This window comes from Cyphomyrmex costatus, unplaced genomic scaffold, assembly GCF_001594065.2.
Source record: "Cyphomyrmex costatus isolate MS0001 unplaced genomic scaffold, Ccosl1.0 scaffold214, whole genome shotgun sequence".
Lineage (NCBI taxonomy): Eukaryota > Metazoa > Arthropoda > Insecta > Hymenoptera > Formicidae > Cyphomyrmex > Cyphomyrmex costatus.
Window position 1 is genome coordinate 1,299,025 of NW_017276192.1, and position 23,850 is coordinate 1,322,874.

At 34.3% G+C, this 23,850-nt stretch overlaps 3 protein-coding genes across 11 annotated transcripts in view; 1 reads left to right on the plus strand and 2 right to left on the minus strand.

Moving 5' to 3' along the window:
* The window catches only part of Pi4KIIIalpha (phosphatidylinositol 4-kinase III alpha), an 11,614-nt gene extending 3,427 nt beyond the window's left edge, over window positions 1-8,187 (minus strand). For 2 of the 3 annotated variants that reach the window (XM_018539457.1, XM_018539459.1), the window contains exons 1-16: window positions 8,098-8,187; window positions 6,875-7,268; window positions 5,695-6,200; window positions 5,265-5,580; window positions 4,955-5,017; window positions 4,026-4,280; window positions 3,728-3,920; window positions 3,435-3,645; window positions 3,099-3,353; window positions 2,634-2,986; window positions 1,987-2,407; window positions 1,810-1,917; window positions 1,530-1,736; window positions 990-1,266; window positions 337-829; window positions 123-258 (exon numbers count right to left, since the gene is read on the minus strand). In XM_018539457.1, the coding sequence (XP_018394959.1) occupies window positions 123-258; window positions 337-829; window positions 990-1,266; window positions 1,530-1,736; window positions 1,810-1,917; window positions 1,987-2,407; window positions 2,634-2,986; window positions 3,099-3,353; window positions 3,435-3,645; window positions 3,728-3,920; window positions 4,026-4,280; window positions 4,955-5,017; window positions 5,265-5,580; window positions 5,695-6,200; window positions 6,875-7,268; window positions 8,098-8,187 (4,278 nt within the window). The remainder of the gene's footprint in view (window positions 1-122; window positions 259-336; window positions 830-989; window positions 1,267-1,529; window positions 1,737-1,809; window positions 1,918-1,986; window positions 2,408-2,633; window positions 2,987-3,098; window positions 3,354-3,434; window positions 3,646-3,727; window positions 3,921-4,025; window positions 4,281-4,954; window positions 5,018-5,264; window positions 5,581-5,694; window positions 6,201-6,874; window positions 7,269-8,097) is intronic. The other variant, XM_018539458.1, reaches the window with a different exon arrangement.
* Window positions 8,188-9,002: 815 nt separating this feature from the next.
* LOC108773575 (zinc finger HIT domain-containing protein 2) lies at window positions 9,003-12,018 on the minus strand. 4 transcript variants are annotated; one of them, XM_018539423.1, is made up of 6 exons: window positions 11,719-12,018; window positions 10,961-11,186; window positions 10,498-10,789; window positions 10,156-10,422; window positions 9,839-10,042; window positions 9,003-9,383 (listed from the first exon to the last, which is right to left on the minus strand). In XM_018539423.1, the coding sequence occupies exons 2-6, from the start codon at window positions 11,005-11,007 to the stop codon at window positions 9,075-9,077; spliced, it is 1,119 nt and encodes a 372-aa protein (XP_018394925.1). In that variant the 5' UTR covers window positions 11,008-11,186; window positions 11,719-12,018; the 3' UTR covers window positions 9,003-9,074. The 4 variants fall into 4 exon arrangements, with proteins under 4 accessions (XP_018394925.1, XP_018394929.1, XP_018394927.1 ...); XM_018539427.1 differs by having other exon boundaries at window positions 10,156-10,402; window positions 10,490-10,789; XM_018539425.1 differs by lacking the exon at window positions 11,719-12,018 and adding an exon at window positions 11,655-11,702.
* An 806-nt stretch (window positions 12,019-12,824) lies between these two features.
* On the plus strand, window positions 12,825-23,798 carry LOC108773597 (choline/ethanolamine kinase). 4 transcript variants are annotated; one of them, XM_018539453.1, is made up of 7 exons: window positions 12,825-13,239; window positions 13,306-13,400; window positions 19,234-19,346; window positions 20,004-20,489; window positions 20,776-21,022; window positions 22,536-22,700; window positions 22,791-23,798. In XM_018539453.1, exons 2-7 carry the CDS (start codon window positions 13,374-13,376, stop codon window positions 22,902-22,904), a joined length of 1,152 nt encoding a protein of 383 aa, XP_018394955.1. In that variant the 5' UTR covers window positions 12,825-13,239; window positions 13,306-13,373; the 3' UTR covers window positions 22,905-23,798. The 4 variants fall into 4 exon arrangements, with proteins under 4 accessions (XP_018394955.1, XP_018394956.1, XP_018394954.1 ...); XM_018539454.1 differs by having other exon boundaries at window positions 12,825-13,063; XM_018539452.1 differs by having other exon boundaries at window positions 12,825-13,400.
* Window positions 23,799-23,850: the final 52 nt, after the last annotated feature.

A 23,850-nucleotide genomic window follows, 5' to 3' on the forward strand; every position in this document is an offset into this window, starting at 1 on the left:
AGAGAGAGAGAGAGAGAGAGAGAGAGAGAGAGAGAGAGAGAGATAATCTCATTATAATTTCCATAAATTATTTCTATATAAATCAGAATATTTTAATTCGCCCCTTAACGTGCTGTACTTACCTGCCAAAAACGTATGAGCGTAACTATGTCTTCGCTAAGCTGGTCGATTTCTTGGGTCGGCAACTGACGTTCTCGGCAAAAGAAATCCAGACAATTGGAATAGACACGTTCTCGCAGGACGTTTTTACTTAAAGTTCTACGAAAGTAGATCCAATTATTTTTTCTTATCATGTCGAGTCGTTCACGCGAAAGAATGAAAGAAAATATATTTTACCTTGGTAAAACGTCACCTTGCAGCAGTACTAAGCCGCATGAAAGAAGTTTGAAACGCACGCCCACCGCGGCAACGTGTCGAGTGATGCCAGGTTCTTCGCCAGATGCACCGACCGTCATAGGTAACGAGCGGTGTAGGAGTAAGGCGATCATATCGACCGTCTCCTGACAACAATACTTGGCTGTTTCTACGAGCTCCACTATGAAGGTCACCCAGATATCGTGCGGTTTTACGTATGGCGGATTAGGACCTAGTTTGCAGCCCTCGTAGACCGCAAGAGGACTCACTTCTTGCTCGTTCGGTGTAAACAGGCCCATTTTCTTATCAACGGTATACTGCCATGCGAGTAACATCTCTTGCAAAAATCGCAACTTCAAATCTGGCCGTACAGTTAAGATCCACTGCCAGCACTCGACCGCCGTGGTCATGGCTGCGCTCGTAAACAGTTCTATCTGCGAGCATGCAACCGTATGTAATAATCGTCTGTGTATTCCTAAAAATCCACAAGGTGTGATTAGTGCAAATTGAAAAAAAATAATGCTTACCAATATAAATTGCATCAACAAAATCAATCTTCCAAAGTCAATTAGATAAGTGATTAATTCCATACGGTTTGTAACGTTGATCAACAAAATTGATTAGTTTAAATTTACCGGGCATGGATATTAAAAGAGCGGTAGCACGCCAAAGAGCTCCTCGATGGGCGGTATCGTCGCGATCGTGACAGGTGCGGCGAACGGCCTCGATCAATCTCTCAACGACTTTATCCCTGCACTCTTCGAGAGTCATTTCCGCGGTTGGCGATTCAGTGCGCGCGAGGGCGAGCATACCCGCTACCTCACCGGCGTGCCACGATCTTGTAGACATCATCGACAGCAGCCACGAACTCGCGCCCTTTGGACCGCGTGGCCTCTTATCCAAGGAATTTGTCTATTAAATACGTTTCATTAATGGCGATTACAAGTTAGAACGCGCGCGTTAATGAGGATCGAAGAATGATTAATGCCAGTTTCTATCAATGTAGATTAACTTTAATTTCAGCTTGTTCTTCATCTTTTTCTAATTCTTAGAATTAAGAAAAGTTGATTCGAGATTAAAATTAAATCGCACGCACGCACACATTGGTAAAAATGGGCATAAAATAAACTCTTAAAATTTGAAGTAAAACGATGCATCGAAACGTCGCTACATACATTTGCTGGAATTATCGTGGGAATCGCGGTATCCACAAATTCAAGGACCGAGTCAATGGCTAGCGACAAACCAGAATGATTTCGCATGCCAGAAGATGGTATTTGATTAATGTACTCTTGTAAATGTGACTTGGTAGCTTGCGGTGCCCACTTCATGGCTTCCTGTACAATGCCCTTGCATCTTGCAGTAAAATCTTTTACGATAATCTGCAACAGAAACCTTTAGTATTAACTATTTTTTTATTTTAATAAGTAAAATGTACAGTACAGCACATCATACTTCTCTTGCTTCAAGAGTATTCATCAACTCGATACTGTATGGTGTGCCAGGTATTCTTAAGCTAGGAGTTTCTTCGTTTGGGTCAAGTTGTAACGAGTACGATAAAATCTGCAATGATCACATAGTAAAGAGATCTGGTAAAAAAAAGTATACAGTGCAGTAAAACAATAAATATACCTGTAATATGTCCAACATACTCCAAAGAACTTTGCAGTTCCACAACAGATGTGGAAAAGCGTCCACTAAAGCACTGAGGTATTTGTCCGCCACCCGTCTGATCAGCTTGTGAACGTGATTGAAACGCACCAGTAGAAATTGTGCGTGATTCTCAAGCTCCTTCTCACGTTGCTCATCTTTTGGTTTACGTTGCATCACATCCTTGAATTTTGCAAACACAGAGTCCGCTACACAACATATGCACTGCCACATACCGCTCTTGTCCTTCTGCAAATCGGTGTCGCACAGGTATTCCATTATCGGTTGCAGACTCGGTTCAGAACTGTTAGCCACCCGTAAGGTCTCTGACCAATAGACGGAGAGCAAGTATGTGCACTGTGCAAATTGGAGTTTAGTTACATATGCTGATATGTCGTTAGTACTGAAAAAAAGATTACAGAAATTTTATAGCAAGGAAAATTTAGAAAAATATATAAATGTTTGGATAATAAAATAGAGTATATAAATACATTTCTTAGTTAAAAATAGAAAAATATCTATTTATCGTATAAAATATAAATCGTATAAAAATATAAAACATTCCTCGGACATTCCTTGGCATTAATTAGATAATAGAAACCGGAAGATTTAAAGTAAGTAAATCATACCGGGTGCTTATCTTCAATACTTGACTCCGCAGCTCTTGTAGCTCATTCAACGAGACACTGTCGTTGCGCACCGCCGATGTATATTGCAACTCTCGCATTTCCAAACGGGCGCTAGTCTGAGAAATAAGGTAGGGTGACTTGACGGCGATCTCCTTGACACCTTCGTGCCATTCGGACGGCCACAATCTCGAGGAATGATCTGTGGCGAAGCCCATTATTACACAGTACAACCAAAAGTCCTTAAACAGCTTTAGAAGCCGTTTCTGTGGATGTCTGATTGGCGGTAAACGTCGCATCAATATCGCAATTACGGGGATGAGAACTCCTAGATTTCCGGCGCTACTAGCTGTTCTCTGTATACGACATAATATGTCATATAAAGCAATGTGTTTTCATTCAATTATTATTATTATCACGTTTTGTCAAGATGACTAGTTGAGTAATTATATATATATATATATATACCGTCGCAGCGATACTATTCGGCATTTTATCGCTGGCACGTTTACCCTCAAGGCCCAACTGCACGAACAGTTCCAGAAGATGAAGCAACAAATCGTCCAATTCCGACTCACCCTGTAGATTCGCCGCTATATTCGCTAAGGCATTTGTAACCGCCTTGGAAACATGACAGTATTGTTTGCGATCGTCGCTTGCGGCATACGTCGCTGTACTCGATCCCAACGACATAGAGAACATCTGCATTATTCCTTCATAAATCTGCATAAAAATTCACAATAATAGTTGTATGAGAAATGTTACGTAAGAGTAATCTCTGAATATCCTGTGTGCCGTTCACACCTTTGGTTCGCACTTGGCAATAATCATGCAGCCCAATTGATCGACTATAAGGAAATCAAGATCGCTGGGAGTGCGGCAGAAAAGCTGTTGAAAAAAAGGGAAGATCGTGCGCATCGTTTTCGGAGTGTCCTTCAGCGCGACGGCGACGTGACCCAACATGATCACGATATTCTTCGATACTACTTCGTTTTTCAACTTTTCGTCGCTCTCGCTGAAATCAAGCGGAAATTGCAATTTCGCCTTTGACCTACACTGACTAAAAAGATCGCAAGCTCTCTAAAGATAAAAAGTACCCGTCGGATATGTCTGCAGTGTATAATCTGTTCGAGACACTGGCCACGAGCGCTGGAACGCAATCCGGATTCACGGAATGCGCGGCTTCCAGAGCGATGCAAAGATTACCGATGGCCGCGTCGCGAAGCTTTTCAAACGCCGTGTGCACTGATGATGTTGCCTGTTTTGAATCGCTTATTTCCTTTCCTTGGACTAACAAAATGTGTGCATGTATCAACTATACGTATATGTATAATAAATAATAATTTTAAGATTAAATTAATGATATGTATATACACAATAAAGCAGTTGTTTTACCCAGTACTTTAAATTGATGTTCCTTCGTGGAATATTCACTGTGTTGTCGATATAGCTTCAAAAGAATTGGCGACGGTGCGATTAGAAAGTCTCGTAAATAGTATATAGACGTGCTGGCTATGTTGGGAAATTTCTGCGCCAATTTTCCCAATCCCTCAAGACAAACCATCAGCAATGGCATGTGCGCCAGCACAAGCTTAGGCCCATGATTGGAATTGATCTTTTCTACGAGTCGTCCACACAAACTATCCGCACCTGCGAATTGACAAACTCTCTACAGATAAATATAAACATGTCAATGTGTATAAATATATACAGTAAATATATATATATATATATAATGCAACGTTTTGGTATTGTGAAGTTATTGATTGGTTATTTATTTAAACGTGTAAACATCTCTTCGTGCGTAAATATATGTATGTGTAAAAAATATGTTCTGAAAAATTAATATGAGAGAAAGAGAGAGTTTCCTACACAATCAAAATTTCATAACAACAACATTTCTTATGAAAAAAGACAATTTCACAAGATTTAGGTCTTGCGCACAATGAAAGAAATATTAGGGGAACGGAATAAATATTAAATAGATAAAAATTAGGAATAGAGATTAAACGTAACGCACAATAAATACAAATAAGATATGATATATGTATCATACAATATGTCTTGTATCAATTTGTATATCGTGCATTTAATCTTTATATTCCTAATTTTTTGTATTTTTCTAATATTCAATATAATTGTTATTCCTGTTACTAATATTTCCATCATTATGTGCACGATCTTACACATCAACAGTTTATATCAATTTAAAATCAATCAAACATATTGCGAAAGATTATTATCGTGCTAAGCAAAGACATAATTGTTAGTAATTAATAGCCGATATGTTAACGAGAATGCAACACACGGGTAAATCAATATACCCTTGCCGATCAGCATTGAACTGATATCTGCGAACAGCGCGGACAAATCATATTCGCCGGATACTGGAAAAATAATGTGAGAGCTGTAAAAAATCTGTGTTTGAGCGTGTATCGCGCGTGATCGAAACAGACATTGATATCTCGCGCGGCCACACTCTTCACTTGCACTTAGAGTTACGAGTACAATCACAAAACTCCTCCACAGTGTGTATTTACTCTCTCGCGAGTGCGGTGCTCCTAATTTTCGTAAAAGATACTTCCGCGGCTCGTGATCTCTGTTTCGTCAGCGACAAATAGAGCGTCACCTCACCTGTTTCATCACCAATTGCCCAGACCAGTAAATCCACGCACGCGGAGTTGGCCATTACGTTCACCTTAAAGCGATTCACCGTTCGGAAATTCGTGTCGATGTCTTCGCGCTCGCTCGCGTCGTGCTGCCGCGATTGCAGTTCCGTCTGACCTGAGAGAAACAGGCCCTTCACGAACTCCTGCACGTCCCTCGTGAACGGGGCCGGTAAGTCGCGCTGATTTTGCAGCAATTCACGCAACAGAGCCACCATCACTAGATTCATAGTCTCGCTGAACGTACGATATGGGAAAATATGTACTTGGCCAGAACTGTACACCTGCAAAAAAATTACAGTCAGGATAATAGAAGAGAATATAAACACAAATATAATTTTTTACGTATACTTAAATATTAATAGAATAAAATTAATCATGTGTAATATGAAATTTACTTGCTGCGCCTCTTCGTCTAGAAATGTCAGGATCTCCTTGGTGAGTAATTTTTTAGCCAAAGCTAATACACTCTGTAAATGCACCACGGTAAATTGCATCCCGGCTCTTCTCTCGGGGCTCTCATTACAACGCATCTGTGGGAACTGATTGAAACTCGATCCATAACGGCTGAAGAAATACGTCGTCGGATCGTATGGAACTGACAGGAAGGATTGCAACGACGGTCTCTTGCCGCAGTGATAATCGTGACTGTCGTAACCTGGCAATGCGTTGTCGATGCAAGAATTAAAATTGCCGCTCAGAGATCGTGGGATAATGGGTCTAAAGTTTGAGAAACTGTGCTGCTTCCTATCGGGCATCAAGCGATTTTCCGTGCTGCCCGCCGGCGAGGGTGTTCCTCGTCGTGGAAAGATACGGCAGAGCAATGGCGGATCCGTACATGCAAAGCGACCCATTGATCTTGCCAGACCGATTAGCACCGGAACCAGACATTTGCATAGTGATACTAAAACAATATGACAACATCAGAACGGAAATTTCTTTTATTAAATAATGTAAAACATAATTCGAAATAACAGCAAAGTGTATCTTATATTTATAATTAAAAAATGTATTCTACTATTTAAATTTCAATTTAACTTTTTCGCTAATATAGTTTGTTTAGTCTTTATTCTTTCAAAAATTATTATTTATACATGCGTATCTTCAAATTTGATTGCTGTAAAATCAAAACACACCGTTTTCTGAAGAAAATGTCTGGGGGGTTGAAAATGAGAAATCAAATGATTCTAATTATATCAATCAGATTAGGATCTGATAACTTTTGAATTTCGGTAGATTTAAAATTACCAGTAAATTCATTTTCAATTAAAAAATTCCAGTTACTACAACTAAACATTTTATTCAGTTTATTTGTACTTCAATATATTGTATATCAATAATATTAATAAGGTACTAATATTAATAAAGTACCGCCGATTATATCTCATTTTGGCTCCGTTAATCATTTCAATTCTTTTCTTTCTCGTATTAGATACACAGAATAAAGCAAAAGATAAAGCAAAAAATATAAAAATAATTTCACTAAAAAAGAATGGTATAGGAAATTAACGAGTCGGCACCTTCGCAGTTCTTGTAGAATACTATCGATGGTTCTGGTTGTTAATTAAATAAACTTACTTTTTGCTTGCAAGCCCCTATTGCTATTTTGATCCTTGTATCCGCGTATCAGATTGGTCAGGACAGCGAGTATCTCAACCTGCGTCGAGATGATTTCTTCTCGCGCCGATTCGCACCTGACCGCCACATCGCTCAGCAGTGTGTTCAGGCAGAAACTGAAACGTTCCGCAACCGGCACCCGTTCGGCGAGCGAACATTTTACTTCGTCCCGCCACACTGCCTTTGGAAGACCACGCAATAATCTCAAGAGATATGGCAAAATTTTATCCCGGTGTTGCAGACCAGACTCCAAAAAATAAATCCCTAATGCAATGGTCGCATCCTGACCCCTCTGATCCAAACGAAATATACCCTGAGCGGAATCTTGCGGACATAATTTGTACAGTTTGACTACCTGTAATTAAGCATAAAAAATATTATTTATTTTTTTCTCCTGCAAACGTTGCATTAATTCTTTGATGAAGAAAATTGAATAATTTTGTTTTAAGAAAATATTGTATCATATTTTATTAATTTATATTAATGTAGAAAAAAAACCGGCATAATTAAAATTACAGCAGATTACAAATCACAATTGTTTGTGTATGTCCCTGTGTCATAGATATAAGTTATGTAAATTGTGTAAAAACTATTTAGTCAGGTACAAAATTGCATCATCAATATAATTCCTCTTTAAATTTTACATATTTCTAATTAATATTAATGTTATGCTTTTAAATATGTACGTATACACATCTATATATATATATATATGTATGTATATACATACAAAATTATAATATTAAGTATATAAAAGTAATCTTGTATTTTATATATCCATTTTAAAAATAATCATAATTTTGTCGATTTTTTCTGCTTTTCACAAATAATTGTATATTTATATTACGTAATTTGGACAAGTTACGTTGACTGCGTAATTTCTGGAGTATATTTGGTCCAAAAATACATTATGTTACTTTTCTACGACTTTTTTCAAAGTCATTACGTGAGCTGCAATCATATTTTTTCATAAGACAGTAGCGTTAATTATTACACATCGCAAACTATAATTTCTCGAAATGGCATAATATCCTTTATAATATTATGTCACAACATGATACGTCAGCTGACATTTCCTGTGGTTAACTCCGATCGAATCGATGGAAAATGCAGAGTCCGACAAATGTCCCTGATTGAAAAATAGACGTTCAATCGAAGGATTCTCTTGGAAAGATTCTACTTACTTTTTCCCACGGCGTGGGCTTGATAGCGGCCAAACATCTCGCCAATTGTTGGACGGCGTTTGAGAAAAACAACCTCTCATCCGCCATCATTTTGTAGCCGACTGACTGATCGCCAATTCGCCAGTATTGCTACTCAGGACCGTGTAAAGGAGGGGTGCATGTACGCCACGATCATCACACGTGCATACATACAAATAATATCTATTTAAATTTTATTTATACTTTGTTAAAGTAGAAAATAACTTAAATTTAATAAAATCTTTGTATGTAAATTTAAAGAGGAATTTTATATTGTATATTGATGATGCAATTTTTTACCTAACCAAATAGCTTTTATACAATTTAACTTTTTTATATATATATATATATATATATATATCTACGACAGAGCATACACAATTGTGGTTTGTAATTTTCTGCGAAGTAACAAAAGCACATAAGTAGAAGGAAATATTTAAAAAATCCAGGGAAATAATTGACAGGAAAATGTATTTGCTTCGATAAAGTTGATTAATAAAGTGTCACAAATATGTATAAAATATGCAGAAATAAAACATCTTTTATTTTATATCCATAATTTGTTGATTTTGTATATTTCTAGTGTTTTTTTTAGATTTTTCAAAATCGTGTAAATTTCAACATTCCTGAATAATTTTATAACTTTTTAGAAAATCTCACATTTTTTACACCTACAAAATGAAATACTTTTGGAAGTCTACTTTTTAAATTTCTTTATACGCAAAAAATATTATTCATACGATAATTTCTGATTTATAAACTCTGAAAAAATTTAAGGTACCTTTTAGAAAGCTTCATGAATTCAAAATAAAACAAATTGTTAAAAATTAAGACAATATATGAGAACTTGTTTCACCAAGGATATAATAAACCTTCATATAGCTGTACATACTTTTAATAAATGATAACAACGAACACACTGAGTACATAGTCCTAATAAATAAACTTCATGTATGTACTTATTCTAAGATTTCTGTATTTTTCATCCATGATAAATAATACTCTAGCTTTTTTAAACACAGAAGTATATTCTTTTTTGATAGTTTTGTGTCATTGCTAAGTCTTTGTGCAAATGTCTTTGTGAATTCCTGATTACCACTCTTGCAAATTGAAATTTCTTTCTTCGCTACTGTCAGCAATCGATGAAGCTCGGAGAGTGCCGCGGATGTATAAATAGTTTTCATTTCACTGCCTGGTCCTTGCAAAATGGAAGCACCAGCTTCTCTTAGTGCTGTTATAGTTTGTTCATCTCGTGGTAACCACTCGACCTACATATACATACATGTGTGTTAATATAATTAGTAATAATATATTCTGATAAAAATTGTTCACAACATTTTTCAGAACTTTTAAATAGTTTTTCTTTTTAAAATGTATTTCTTACATTTTTTTGTTAATTTGATCTTTTCAAAAGTACTGAGAAAAAACCTAATTTTGTTCAAAATTCATGTATGTGAATTTTAAAATATTCCAGAATCAAAGATTTTTCATTTTAAAATATTTGACAAAATCTTACGAAAGGTTTTTTTTTCTTCAGAAATTATAAAATAAGAAATCTTAAAAATATTTCAGAATTTATATGAAAAATTCTAAACTATACATTTTCTTAGTATTTTTGCAGTGTTCCAATTTGTATAAAGATTCAGACAATGAGAAAAACTTACCAAGTACTTATTACATATATACATATGCATCAATGTATATATATGTACAAGCTACTTACGTTTTTTACATTGTCTACAATGGATTCAATTGCCGAGTTTACATCTTTAAAGACCTCATTATTTCTCATATTTTCACAGATAATCAGAAAAATATGGGCAGCTTCTTTGGCACAGTTTAAATAATCTCCAATATAGTATAGAGCGATATACGCATAAGCATATATCACATTTGTCACATTAAACGCTATACAAGGAGATGCTTTCTATAAGTAAATAATAAAATTTAATTGTGTGTGCGAGTGAATGTGTGTGTGAGAAAGAGAGAGTGTGTGTGTGTGTTATTTTAACTATAAATATTGATTTTATCATTATCAACCTGTAATTCGTTAAATAATGGTACATCTATCAAATCAGGATATTTTAAATTGCTATAAGCATCCTTAATGTTCTCTTCAACTGGTTGAATTAATTTTTTTTCTACACGAGTCGTCCACCATGGTATCCATTTAGGCAACAGCTGATCTGCCTCTCCGTTTTTTATCAGTGCTTCAAATTCTTGCCTCTCTGTTTCAGATAAGACTGACCAGAGCTCATTCGGATCTTCCAAATTAACATTCTGTAATCTAATTTCTAAATCAGGAAGCTGAAAGATACATTCATAAGAATGAGCATTTATTGAATTACAAGCGAGTGTCTAGAGTATTGATTACTTTATTACTTCTTGCTCGTCATCTGAATCCAATGAATAATCCTCTCCACTAATGCTCTCTTTGTCTAAATTATTTTCTACGAAATCATTTTTCACATCTGCCTCATGTATTCTCTTAAGGATTTCCATCATTTTTTGTCTAGTAGCTGGATCGTTCTCCTGAGACTTTAACTCGTCCTCAACGCACTGTCTATAAAAGCTCTCAGAGCAATCTGTATGCATATCAGACTTGTAACATTTAGCTCCACAGTAGCCTATACCACATCGTGGACAAGTATATAAGCGTATGCACTTGCTGCACCTAATAACGAGAAGAAAAATGCATGTTGACGAGATACAAATAAAAGTAAACAGTTTACAATACTCGGTTTCCACAAGATTTTAAATTTAATATGACATATTTTGCAATTTTGTATGAATACTTTTTGCAACATACTGCAATTTGATATCTAATATAAAACGTTGAACTTACAATTCGCAAACAGTAGTGGTCGAACTTGTAATTGGAGTCTCCATCATTTCAAATTCTGGGAGTTTTTCAGTTTTTGGAATTGATCAACTAACTTTTGCATAGCTTTTTGAGGTTATGGACTGGTTTCACTAAAGTCCTGTAAGCCTCTTTCATCAACTCCTTCTTCCTCTTCCTAAATTAATAGCTCCCACCTCTCAAATTGTAACATAGGATGGCCAGATCACGTCTAGAAGAAGAGAAAAGGAAAATGAACTGATGCAAAAGTTCAGCCAAAAAAAAAATGAACCTTTAGATACCCGAACCAAAATGCGTCCGTCATAGCCGAGTGACCAACTTTGATTAAGGCTAATCGATGGTTAATGCCCGTTTCCACCAATGTAGATTAATTTTAATCTCGGTTTCTTACTGTTAATCTTTTTTCTAATTTTTAGAACTAGAAAAAGACGAAGAGCAAATTGAACCGAAATTAAAGTTAATCTACATTGGTGGAAACACGCATTATGTGTTAAGCATAAGAAATTCAACCCATCAGAGAGTTCGCTTTCATAGAAAGGAAAGCGAAATAAAGAACTTAGCTGTTGGTACATTTTCTTATGCATTACGTTTTATACGTTATACAAAAGAGTCTGTTCCCTATCTTAAATATATCATAAATATATCGAATTGAATGACTACACATTCTTGAGGTGCGTACTGTTTCTCTCGCCAAATGTTAAACAAGGACAATTCATGCGCATCATGTGCGAAACGGAACGCACCTTTGGATTCAAGAACTCGGACTGTGTTCTAACAGCGTGGACACAGTGATTTATTAATTTCATCTAAGATAGGCTTTTCCTCTATTTCAGTTGCTATTTCTCGATTGTGCGCGCAGTCTCCCTTACAATCATATAACAATCTCTGGAAGATAAAAATAATGTATAGAAAAGATTAATACTGTCTATAAACAGCGTCTTACACTTTTTACCAATGATGCGCTATTTTACTAAAACGCAGCTTTTCGCGTTATTTAAAAAGATCTCGGTGTATCATCTTTTACACATTTTTAATTCTTCCCTTCTCTCTTTCTCTCTCTCTCTCTCTCTCTCTCTCTCTCTCTGATAAAAGGCTGCGGATCTTTGTAAAGTTTTATTAATTTTTCAATCAAAAAAGTTTTTTTCTATTTATAGCCGAAATTCTTGGGTTCTTAATTTTTCCTCTTTTTCTTTTCAATATCGGTCTAATTATATAAATACAATATAGAGCCTTCTTATTAATTTTTATAATTTTTATATAAATATATATACAGTTCGCCGTTTTAAATAATAAAAATGTACAATATATATCTATACGTATTACAGCTGCGAGGGGCAGACTAATATAGCAGACTTCTCGATACGTTTGACCGTTCTCAGCTGCCTTTATAGAATTTGCATAAAAAAGATATACAACATTCAATTCGCTTTATCGTGTGTACTTTGGACCTTATTAGCAGTAGCGGCAGCTAATTACGCAAAAAAGAATTAAAACGGAGAGATTTGTAATCGGTATACACTTTCAGTTTTTCCACACTTTTCTCTCCTTCCTCTTTTTATCCCGCGGTTCAAATCAAAGGCCCGCGATTCGCGATATATGTATAATATAACTGACGTACAGCGTATACTGACGTATATACATTACACGCGATAAGAAGCCAGGCATCATATTGCTGCTGATTGCCGCATCGTATTATCGTTTTCTACCCCACCAGCTGACCCTCTCGTGCCTTTCGATTGGTGCTCGTAAACGAGTTAACGACAAAAACAAGCACGCGGTATCCCCAGACTATCAACCAGCGGATCTGAGGAGCTGAGTTGAGCGAATGCGTCATTCCAAGCGAGTCGAGCGAACTAGGGTGTTTTACGCCTTTCGGAGTGATGTTGAGTTTTTAGAGAATTTTTATTAGAACCAAGCGTGCACTCTTAATTATACTCATCTTCACGACACCTTAATATATATATATATATATATATAAGCGAAATTATTTTCGCGAGCAGAGTTTATTCGTTGCTGCGTGTCGATCGAGTTCCACGTCGATGGTGAAATACCTGACGATACGACTTTAACAAACTTTTCCGTATAGGTGTAAGTTTCCGATCCCTTTGACTTGTCCCGACGTTATTAATATAACGTCAACCGCGAGCTCATTCTAGCATATCCACGCATTATATTATATTATCTTATCCGGTGACGCGTCTCGTAATTACGGCTAGCTCATAAAGTCGCGCTCATCGTGCCGGCAGTGCTAGAATTAGTGCCAGGTGTGTACCACACATCGTTAGAGGATCGCCAACTTTCTATTGTTTTCTCTCTTTCTCTTTCTGAAGCGGTGAGCCAGTCGTTTCAGTCAGTCTATATTCGCAGTCATTCGTAGTGCATCCGACGAGATTTCGACATGGGTATCGAGGACACCGAATACAAGGTATTTTAACGTACTTGTAATATTGTTCATTTACACACAATTCTTAAAATGTTTCTCGTTAATTGCACGAAACAATTAATTTTTCCTATCGCTTATGTATAGATGACACTTATCCGTTCGCGCGCGGAGATTAAGTTCATTTTTGTAATCAATGTAAATTAACTTTAATCTCGGTTAGACTTGCTCTTCATTTTTTTTTTCTAATTGTTAAAGTTAAAGAAAGAAACGAAGAGTTTAATATATACATATATAACTCTTTTATTAAACTGCATTGGTAGAAATGGACATTAATATAATCATCTGCCTTTAATCGCTTCCCGGAAAACATTCTTCCGACCTTGACTTTTTTTGCTTCTTATTTTCTTTTTACGTTTTAATTTAATTTCAAAGGTGAAGAAAAATACACATTTGTAATCGCGATGCCTTAAGGCTGTTTTTCAATGCATTTTCCGCCTCATTTTTAACTTATCCAATGTCTTCACAAGTAAAAAGAAATACATGTTTATTCATTGGAATTAATGTTGTTTTGCAATTCTTTAAGATGCCACGATTTTCTACTCTTATTTTTAATCTGTTCGATTTTTCCAAAATTTAAAAATTAAGCATTCATTTGGAGTTGCTGCGGTTTCCCAGTAGTCTTTTAAAATGCTATGTTTTTCTGCTTTACTTTTAATCTGTCTAATTTTCTTGCAGCTGTAAAGAAAAAAGTGCGCTGCGGTGAGAAAAATATTGTATAATACATTTTAATATAAATATTTTTTTTAATATTTAATAAATATAAATATATATATATTTATTTAATACAAGAATTATTAGAGTTTGATTAAATTATTATTATTTTTCAACAGATATTTACCCATCATAAATAAATATTATAGTACTGTTCAAACTCTATTATTTAGTACATTTTTCTCTCACTGCTCGACATCATTTTTTCTAGTCCACGTAACATGCACCTATTAGGGACTTAATTGCTTCCCGGAAAACACACGCTCCTCCGACCTTGCAATAATGATTCTTTTTGCGTTGCATTTTTTTCGATTTCCCCAATGCTAAAGAAAAACATTCATTTAGGTATAGGGCTCTAAGATTATTTTTTCATACCTGAGTCTCAGTTTATACCCGTTTCCACCACTGATGTAGACTAACTTTAATCGGTTCAATTTACTACTCATTTTTTCTCCAGTTTTTCATAGAATTAGAAAAAGCTAGTTAATGAGTAATAAAGCATTCTCCACTGAGAAAACTAATAATACTGGACCCTGAGTGCATTTGAATGCAAATTAATTAATTTATAGTATTAATAAATAATTTAACCATTTTTTAATTACAGAAGTCTGCGAATAGTTCAAATTCGAATCAAATCAAAGTGTATTTGATTTCGAAACTATCGCCTATTTTATTTTTCTTATTATTAAAAGGAATAAATTATATGTTAAAATTGAAACTATATAAAAATTGATTTGCACTCAATTGTATTTGTGTTGCACTAATTTTTTCAGTGGAAAAACGCTATAAAAATTGAACCGAGATTAAAGTTAATCTATATTGATGGAAACGAGCATTAATTTACTCTCATATGTTTCTCCGAAATTATATAGAAAGAATTTATGTTTATTTATACTGAAATTAATGCTGTTCTTTAATTGTTATATTAAGATGCTACGCTTTCCCAATCACTTTTACTTAATATACTTGTTTTTCTTTTCAAAATATGTGTTGGAATCTTGTGTGTGTTGTTTTCCGATTAACTATTAAAAAATCCTTTAAGATCGGCGTAATTTTCCGCGTCATTTTTAATCTATCCGATTTCTCTGAAGCTGAAGAAAAAAAGACGTGTTTATCCATTGGAAACTGATGCTATTTTCCAACCCTTTAAGATACCTGCGCTTTTCCGCCTCATTTTTATTCCGCTCGATTTACCCCAAGTTAAAAAAGATACGTGTTTATTCATTGGAATTAATGCAGTTTTCCGATTCTTTAAGGCACCGCGCTTTTCCATCTTATCTGCTCGATTTCCTCGAGAAACTAAAATAAAAATATATTTTATTGTATATGTTTACTCATTGGAATTAATACTGTTTTGCGGATCTTTAAAATGTTGCGCTTTTTCAAGCTGCTCAATTTCTTCAAAGCTGTAAAAGAAATACATTAATTAATTAATTGATCCGTTAAAATTATAATACTGTTTTTTAATTCCTTTAATTATTACGCTTTCTCTGTCCTCTTTCTTTCCTTTCTCGACGTATCTTATAATTTTATAGGTGCAGATCATATAAAATTCAGAACTTTTCAAAATTTTTGAACAATTTTACAATCTTTTATTTAGAAAAGTTCTCAGATTTTTTAATACAAATTGTAGCAGGAGTATTGAAAAAGCTTGTGAAAAAGTTTAATACATTATCTTTTGTAGGATCGTTAATATATGAATTATTGTCAAATATTCTAACATTTTTCAAATCTTATAATTTCTAAAAAAATACCTTAAACTTTATATTTTATAAGATTTTTTATCAGAAATTATAATGCGAGAAATTTTAAAAATATTGGAATATTTTAAAATTTACATATATAATTCTAGAGAAAATGTAGATTTTTTCAGTATGTCTAAAGTGTTTCAACAATTCTGCATAAAATTTGCACTTGTGTTTATAATGAAATAAATAATTTATTATGAAACGTAGAATATTTCTGATGAAATGTACACATTTATTGCATAGTGTGCATGGATGAATGGGGCTTAAATAATTTTTGCACTCTCTCGCAGAATGTTGCTGCTTATCGATTGTCGCTTATCTATCATCCGATAATCACAATATTCCTCTAGAAATCTAGGGCTAATATTATATTGATCGTATATACATATATGACAAATTTTTCCAGCGTGTTAATTGGCTGCAGGACAGAGAGGTTCTCGAATCTTTCTATCTTATAGCCAATTAACAGACTTGAAAAATGTCGTACGATAGTCTAGTTCGTATCCAATCTTCAGAATAAGTATTGTTTTTATCCTTGACAACAAGCATATCGAGATAGATATTGAAAATTACAAAAATAGTCTGAGATCTTATGGCCATTCATAGACGTTGCAAATTCTTGAACTGCGCACAAATTGCAAACTTTTTATTTATTTATCTAGGCGCAGAGAGAGAGAGAGAGAGAGAGAGAGAGAGAGAGAGTGTGTGTGTATTTATCATTTAAAGTTTAAACGTATGCTGCAATATGCAAAGCCAAAACTGCATGCAACGTGATGAGATATGTACTTTAATCCTGTCGTATGACGAAAACTTTAATTCTGTTCTATATCTGTCCCGAAACGAAAACATATTGGGTAGAATGCATAAGTTTCATTCTATAAATTCGTTCGTAAACGGATAGATAATCATAGAAATAGAGAAGAATAGAAAAGTCTGGTTCTCGAAAGTATTTTCCCTTTGCAACCGTATACCGAAAAAAATCTTTGATATATTTGTTAAAGGAGAAAAAAATCGAATTCGTATTAAATGTATAATAACGCGAAATGTCTTTATGTAATCTCGTTTTAATTCCTTATTATGTTTCTTAGAAAAAGATTACGCAACTACTAAATGGAAAGTGTTGATAAAATAATTAAGATTTAAAATTAAAGATTTGAAACAAAAGACATTGAGAATAGAAAGTTGTTAATAGTTTTTTTATGTGAATTGATTAAATTATTGAAATTTAAAGAAATAAATATGTAAAGATAAAAAATCAGAGATAAAAGAATTTGTAGATAAGAAATCGATTTAAGAGTGGAATAATATTCCCGCGATATAATATTCAAGTTCGCGTCTGCAGAAGAAGATAAAAAAAAAAGAAAAATTTCTAAATGTTGCACGAAGCATTAACAGAGAGTAGAAAAATATAAAGTAGAGACATCATCGATTTATTTTAACTCTCCACAACGTCATTTGGTTTTTGGAAGAAGTTACATATATCCTGCATGTACTTTTAAATTTTGTTGAATTAATTAACGTTTATTCATCAGTTATCTTTTGCGTCATTTTTTTAATAAGCAATTCAAGTATAGGAGATTACTTGCACCTTCTATTATGCTCTGCGTCATGTATTTTTTCTTCCCCCAAAATTCAATAAAAATGCGAGAAATGCAAATTCTTCTTGTGCAATAACAAGCGGAACATAAGTAAAAAATGTGGTCAAGAAATGCTCAATATCACATAAAAAGAGATTATTATCAGTATCGGCGTTTATTTGGTTTTTTTATTTTTTTATAAAGATTTTATACAGAATTATAAACATAGGTGTGTGTCTGCAAGGAGGGGGACACTTATACATACCCCTTACTCAAAGTTAGCATGGAGAAACAATTTGATTATGAAAATCATTTTTACGATGAAAAGTTAAATGCTCATTGTCCAATTCGTGGCTTATTTATTATGTATTATTTGTAAGGAAATTCGTTATATAAAGATTCTCGAAGACTTAATATAAATATTCTAATAAATTTTGTGAGAAGATATAAATAAATTTTTACTCTGATTGCAATTCTGAGTACATTCATGATCATAAAGACTTATTAGCTGTGACACACAAGTGGTAAAACCTGAAATCATATAAACATTGCAAGAAAAAAATCTAATAACTCATTTGTTTAACACAAGTATGTACATACATTTACATATATTTTACATTAAATAGCAGATTATACATATATAATAAATGGCGGTCTCTTTATGTGCAAGATGATTTGATGTTTGACAATATACACTGGAAGCTTATAATTTAGTATTTATAGCAGAAAGACTTATGTCCTACTCTAAAATGTATAGATTAATTTATATACTAATGTAGGATTATTAATTTTAATCTGTATTCTCTTTCTCTCTCTCAATTTATTTGTATTTATCTTCTTAAATTGTAATTCTAAAAATTAGGAAAACAAAATGAGATTGAGTTAAATCGAAATTAAAATCAATCTATATTGTACATTTTGGTAGAAATTTGAGTGCTCTACTTGCTGCTTATTTCGTAATTTCGACTAATTGTTTAAGTTATATCCTTCTGTGAAAAACTTAATTGATTCTAATACGCAATGATGCTTAAGAAGAAGAAGAAGAAGGTACGGTAGCAAGTACATGGAGTGGAAAGTAATTATTTTTGTCTCCCTTTTTTTTTTTTACATCTAAAAATATACAGGATTATAGGATCTCCGCGTTCACCAATATATTTATATGTATATTCACACAGTCAAGGGCTGACGTAAAAGTAGGTAACTCTCATCATAAGAAAACGACAGAGAATGACATTCATTTGTTTTTCTGCGAATTCTTTATTTGTCGCGTCTGTGTGAAGCCAGAGATTCTTACAATTAGTTTTGAATTCGTAACCTACTACATAGTGACTAGGAAATAGCTAGCTTTAAACATTCAAGGTTGCAGCCTGTGAAATGCGCATTATTGAGATCCACTGTCTAAATAACGTGACGTCATGATGCATACGCATGCGTTGGTTTGCGTTTTCCTGTCAACAGCAGATGATCTCGATTACGTATGCACGATCGCCTCTTTGGCATGATACTCTTACAGTATTTGCTCCATATATAATTATCACAAGTCCGTTGAACAAACAAACGGACAAACAATCTCAGTAATTGTGTCGCACGTCTCAGATTCTTGGTTACTCTTGTTACATATATACCTTCCTTGCCGAGTAATCGTTTAGATGAATTATCTGTAGTCGGTGAGAGAAAATTGTGGTCTAGTTTTAAGAAATTACAATTAGAAGATACGATTTCTTCTATACATTTAGCTTTAATTGCAATTAATTGTGACATCTTCTTTTTTTGTGACAGATGTCGGAGAAGAATCCTGAGATGAGGGAAACCGCTGCAAGAATCTGTCGAGATTACTTGCACGGTGTATGGAAGCACATTACAGCGGAAAATATCGTCCTCAAACGCGTTAGGTTTGTGAAATTTTTATATTTGTATTTTCGTACAAAGAAGTTGCTTTTCATTGACACAAGCAGTGACTTATTTTCTTTCGATATTCAGCGAATAATGTACAGAGGGTGAGCAAGGACACAGAGTGTAACAGACAATGAATCGTTTCCTTTTTAAAATGTTGCTGAACAGCAAGGATGCAATGTGATTCATATTGTGTTATATTGTATCCTTGGGAAGTACCCAAAGGTAGAACAACACTTGTGTCGACTTGTATCACCAAATGAAAAGCATCCATACATGACATCATCCTGATAATATTTATACATAGAACATATGTAGGTGTAACATCCTAAGTAGAACACAAGTCATTGAAGTGATGTCAGAATGGCTCCAAAATGACTATTAAGAGTTATTTTTTAACGAATAACAATTCATTTTGACATTATCGTGACTCGTTGTGATGTCTGCTTGAAAAGGCATTCAGGTTGTTTTCTGAGAGAATGCTATCGGTTTATGTGTCATTCTATTTTATTATCGTTCATTAGATATAAAAAAAAAGGACGGTGCAATAGTGCTGACAGTGTGTTTCCTAAACGTAGTCTTAAATGCGTATGCTACACATTATGTTATGATAAAACAACAGGCAGGTGAGATAAAATACGTATAATTACTTTCAGTGGTGGTTTAAGTAATTGGCTGTACAACGTCCAGCTTCCTGAAGGAACGGTTCCGATTAGGGGAGAACCTCGTCAAGTTTTGCTACGTCTTTATGGGCAGGTGCATGGAGAAAGAGCCTTAGAAGGACTCATCACAGAATCCGTCATCTTCACCTTGTTATCCGAAAGGAAACTGGGTCCCAAGCTGCACGGAGTGTTTCCTGGTGGCCGTATAGAGGAATACATCCCAGCTCGACCTTTGATTACGAAGGAACTGTCGGATTCAATCTTGAGTCTACTGATCGCGGAAAAGATGGGACAGACACATACGATGCAGATACCAATTAGCAAAGAGCCCACCTGGATATGGGACACAATGAATAATTGGCTCAACACGACGACAGACATTCTCGAGAACATTGACAACGAGGACATTGATACTCAGCAACTGGAGAATATTAGCACGATAAAATGTATCAATTTTGAGCACGAAATCAATTGGCTCAAGTAAGTATGGAGTTTATAGAGAAGACGATGACATTCTAATTTCCAGCAATAAGTTTCATTAGACTGCTATATAAATGAACAAAGTAAGACAATAAGTAAAGGAGAATACGGTCGAGGTTAGATTTTGAGATACCTTGATAATAATATGTATGTAAATATTAAATATCTTATAGTTTTATTTTATACATCTTATAGTAGTTGTATAAAATGTAAATTGGATCGAATATTGTCGAGCTTGAAACATAATCATAAATGGAGGGTGAACTAATATCATTTCCATTTTCAGAACATTTGTAACGCAGCAAAAATATCCGGTTACATTCTGTCACAATGACATGCAAGAGGGAAATATACTCCTGCTCCAAAATACGCGAAAGCCCAAGTTAGTACTCATTGACTTCGAATATTGTTCCTACAACTACCGAGGATTTGATATCGCCAATCATTTCGCCGAATGGCAATACGACTATACAGCGCAAGAATATCCTTTCTTTCACGAACGTCCGGCTGCTGGTCCCACGAAGGAGCAAAAGGTAAGCACGAATTAAAGAAAGACTTGGGCGCGATCAAGTATGTAATCCGGGTAAGATATCTGTTCAATACGTTTCATCCAGTGTTATCATATCATGAGTTTTTTCATAAGCGGATTAAATCGTTGATAATATGTTCATAAATAAAAGATAAGTATGTACATACATACATTAGGCATGAAATCAAAAAGGAAAATTGTAGTAAACAACGGGAAACTTCTCATAGCAATTCATATCGACAATTTCACATACTTTCTTGTAAATAGGTAAGAAATTATTTTTTTTATGTTTTGTTTTTCACGATTACAATATGATTGATATTTATTTGCATCTGATTCACACAGAGATACAAATATATATTTAAAAATAATCCATGCATTTTATGTAAATCGTCGTAAAAATGTTACGTAATAATAAATTATTTGTCGAAATTTTACGATATTATACATATATAGTAAAGACGCGGTAAGGCAACTCTTTTCGGTTGCCAATTATTATGCTATTCGGTACTGTACCAGGACAACACAGTAGGTAGGGTGTCGGCTTGGCGTGTGCTGCGTGTGTATATATTAGTTTCACAGGACTGCAATCCATCAAGACAAGGCTGATGCCTGCAAACAGAGAAAAAATCTGCCGGCAATGTGAAACTGTGTCTGTGCTGTGATGGATCCCGACTTTGTGGGTGCTCTACATTTTTGGAACCAGGGTGCCACCGGTACCACCATCTTGGCAGCACCAATCCGCTCATCTACGATTCTAGAGTACCTGTACACTCTCCTCACTAGTCAATTCATAGCCTGCGTACTCTTTCGAACGTATCTTTTCGGGATAGCTGTGCTATTAAAAGTGCATTATCTTCCATTGGAGCACTTTAATTGACACGCGTAATTATAATACGTGCTGAATTCATATCTAAGTTCGCAAACGGTTTTTCAAACACGATTCAGGCTACTGACGATAATTTATCGTGAAATGTTGAATGGGAATCTTTAAATAATTAGAAGATACTTATCTTCTCTGACAGTAACAAATAGGCGTGAACAATTATCATATGGATCATTTTATTTCTTTACACAGATAAAACGCGCATCGTTTCTATATACTTTACTTCGTCATGCATCTTAAATTATTCCTTTTATATTTGTTTAAATGCCTGATATTTATATCTCATTTGTTAGCGATTCGAGCTTTGTGTATGTCTAATTTATTCATATTACTGTGTACAATGTTCTTAATGTGTCGTAAAAGTTATTTCGGTGATAAACTATAGAGTTACTGTATAGTTTCATATATCTCACAATGAGTATTTTTAATATACGAATGAATTTTATCAAGAGATTGAAATTTATTAAGAGGAATGAAATTTATATTCGAAGATAGTTACTTGATAAATGTATCAAAAGATTATATATACATATAAAAAAAGTTATTAAATAAATCAAAGTACATGAGTGTAGGGTAACTCTCTACGCCTTCTCTTTGTACAATTTTTACAAAGTGTTTTTTCTCTCGACAGCTCAACTTCATAAGAGCCTACCTAAGAACATTGGGCAAAGAAGGATCTCTGGAAGAAGAGCGCATCATGACGGAAGTAAGGATATTCTTGTTAGCTAGTCACTTATTTTGGGGTCTCTGGAGCATCGTAAACGCGAAACTTTCACAGATTCCATTCGGCTACTGGGTATGTATTTTTGGTTTTGGTTCGTCCTCATTTTGGATGACGCTTCTAGTTGAATCTATTTCAACATATAGACATTGTTACATGTTTTAGGATTATGCTGCCTCCAGATTGAAGAACTACGTATATCTGAAAGAGAAGTTTCTCATGTCTGGATTACCAGGCTCGGATAACATCTTAAAGAGAAAATCTATGGATATAGACTGAAAGAGCAAGATTGAATAAGGGAGACGATACACATCCGCAAATTTATATAACATTTTGCTACATAGGTAGCTCGCTTCGTTCAATCCATCGATCCTAACTGATGGTATTAATTTTGACGAGCAGCGAATAACTCTTAATTTTGAGAGAGAGAGAGAGAGAGGGAGGGAGGGAGTGTGCGCGCGTGTGTAAAGTCATTATTTCATACATCACGAAATAATGCAACCCGCTGCCCCTCGCTAACCTCAATGCAATATGTGCATTGCATGTATACAATACACAATGTGAGCAAGGAGAAAAAATCGAGAGTGAAAAAAGTCAATCATGTGATATAGAATAAGCGTATACTTAAACGTATGGATCTTCGTTTGGTACTTTTAACTGTGCGTCCACAATTAATTTTTGAAACTAAAAATGTACTTAATTTTTTTAATTAAAAAGATAAACGATGATATTGGCAATTTTTAAAAACAAATTCTTTCTTAATAAGGATCGAAGTTGACGAAAATCTGAAAAAGCTTCCGAGTGTACAGAATCATGTGCTCAAATTGTGGAAAAAGTTTGTAAGGCATACATTCAATCACTTTTTAGCTTTTATATATTTATTATAAGAATATGCAAGATTGTTGCCAATCCCCAATTCATTGCTTGATCGTTTACTCGTTACATGTAATACGTATAAGACAATTGTAAATAGGACTAGTAATATATTTGCTATATGCTATTTTTACTTAAAATTGTACAAGTCATATATTGTATTTAAGTATAGGTACTTAATATTATACAAAAGAGGACAGCATTAGCACTCATTACCGATATTTACCAACATAAAACGCACTGATAATTAAAACGATGTATTTTCACCAATTTCCAAATAAAACATTTACTTCTTGTTTCTATTTTGTATCTTCCTATAATTTAATATATAAAAAAAAAAGATTGCAATTAA

What these genes read in the sequence shown, in the direction of transcription:
- LOC108773575 (XM_018539423.1), bottom strand. Translation starts at nt 11,007, where the DNA reads ATGATGGAGACTCCAATTACAAGTTCGACCACTACTGTTTGCGAATT. An exon ending in CATTATTTAACGAATTACAG is followed by an intron (nt 10,043 to 10,155) that starts GTTGATAATGAT and finishes ATTTACTTATAG; the next exon opens with AAAGCATCTCCTTGTATAGC. An exon ending in TTGTAGACAATGTAAAAAAC is followed by an intron (nt 9,384 to 9,838) that starts GTAAGTAGCTTG and finishes ATGTATATGTAG; the next exon opens with GTCGAGTGGTTACCACGAGA.
- LOC108773597 (XM_018539452.1), top strand. Translation starts at nt 13,374, where the DNA reads ATGGGTATCGAGGACACCGAATACAAG. An exon ending in TCGAGGACACCGAATACAAG is followed by an intron (nt 13,401 to 19,233) that starts GTATTTTAACGT and finishes TTTTTGTGACAG; the next exon opens with ATGTCGGAGAAGAATCCTGA. An exon ending in GTCCCACGAAGGAGCAAAAG is followed by an intron (nt 21,023 to 22,535) that starts GTAAGCACGAAT and finishes TTCTCTCGACAG; the next exon opens with CTCAACTTCATAAGAGCCTA.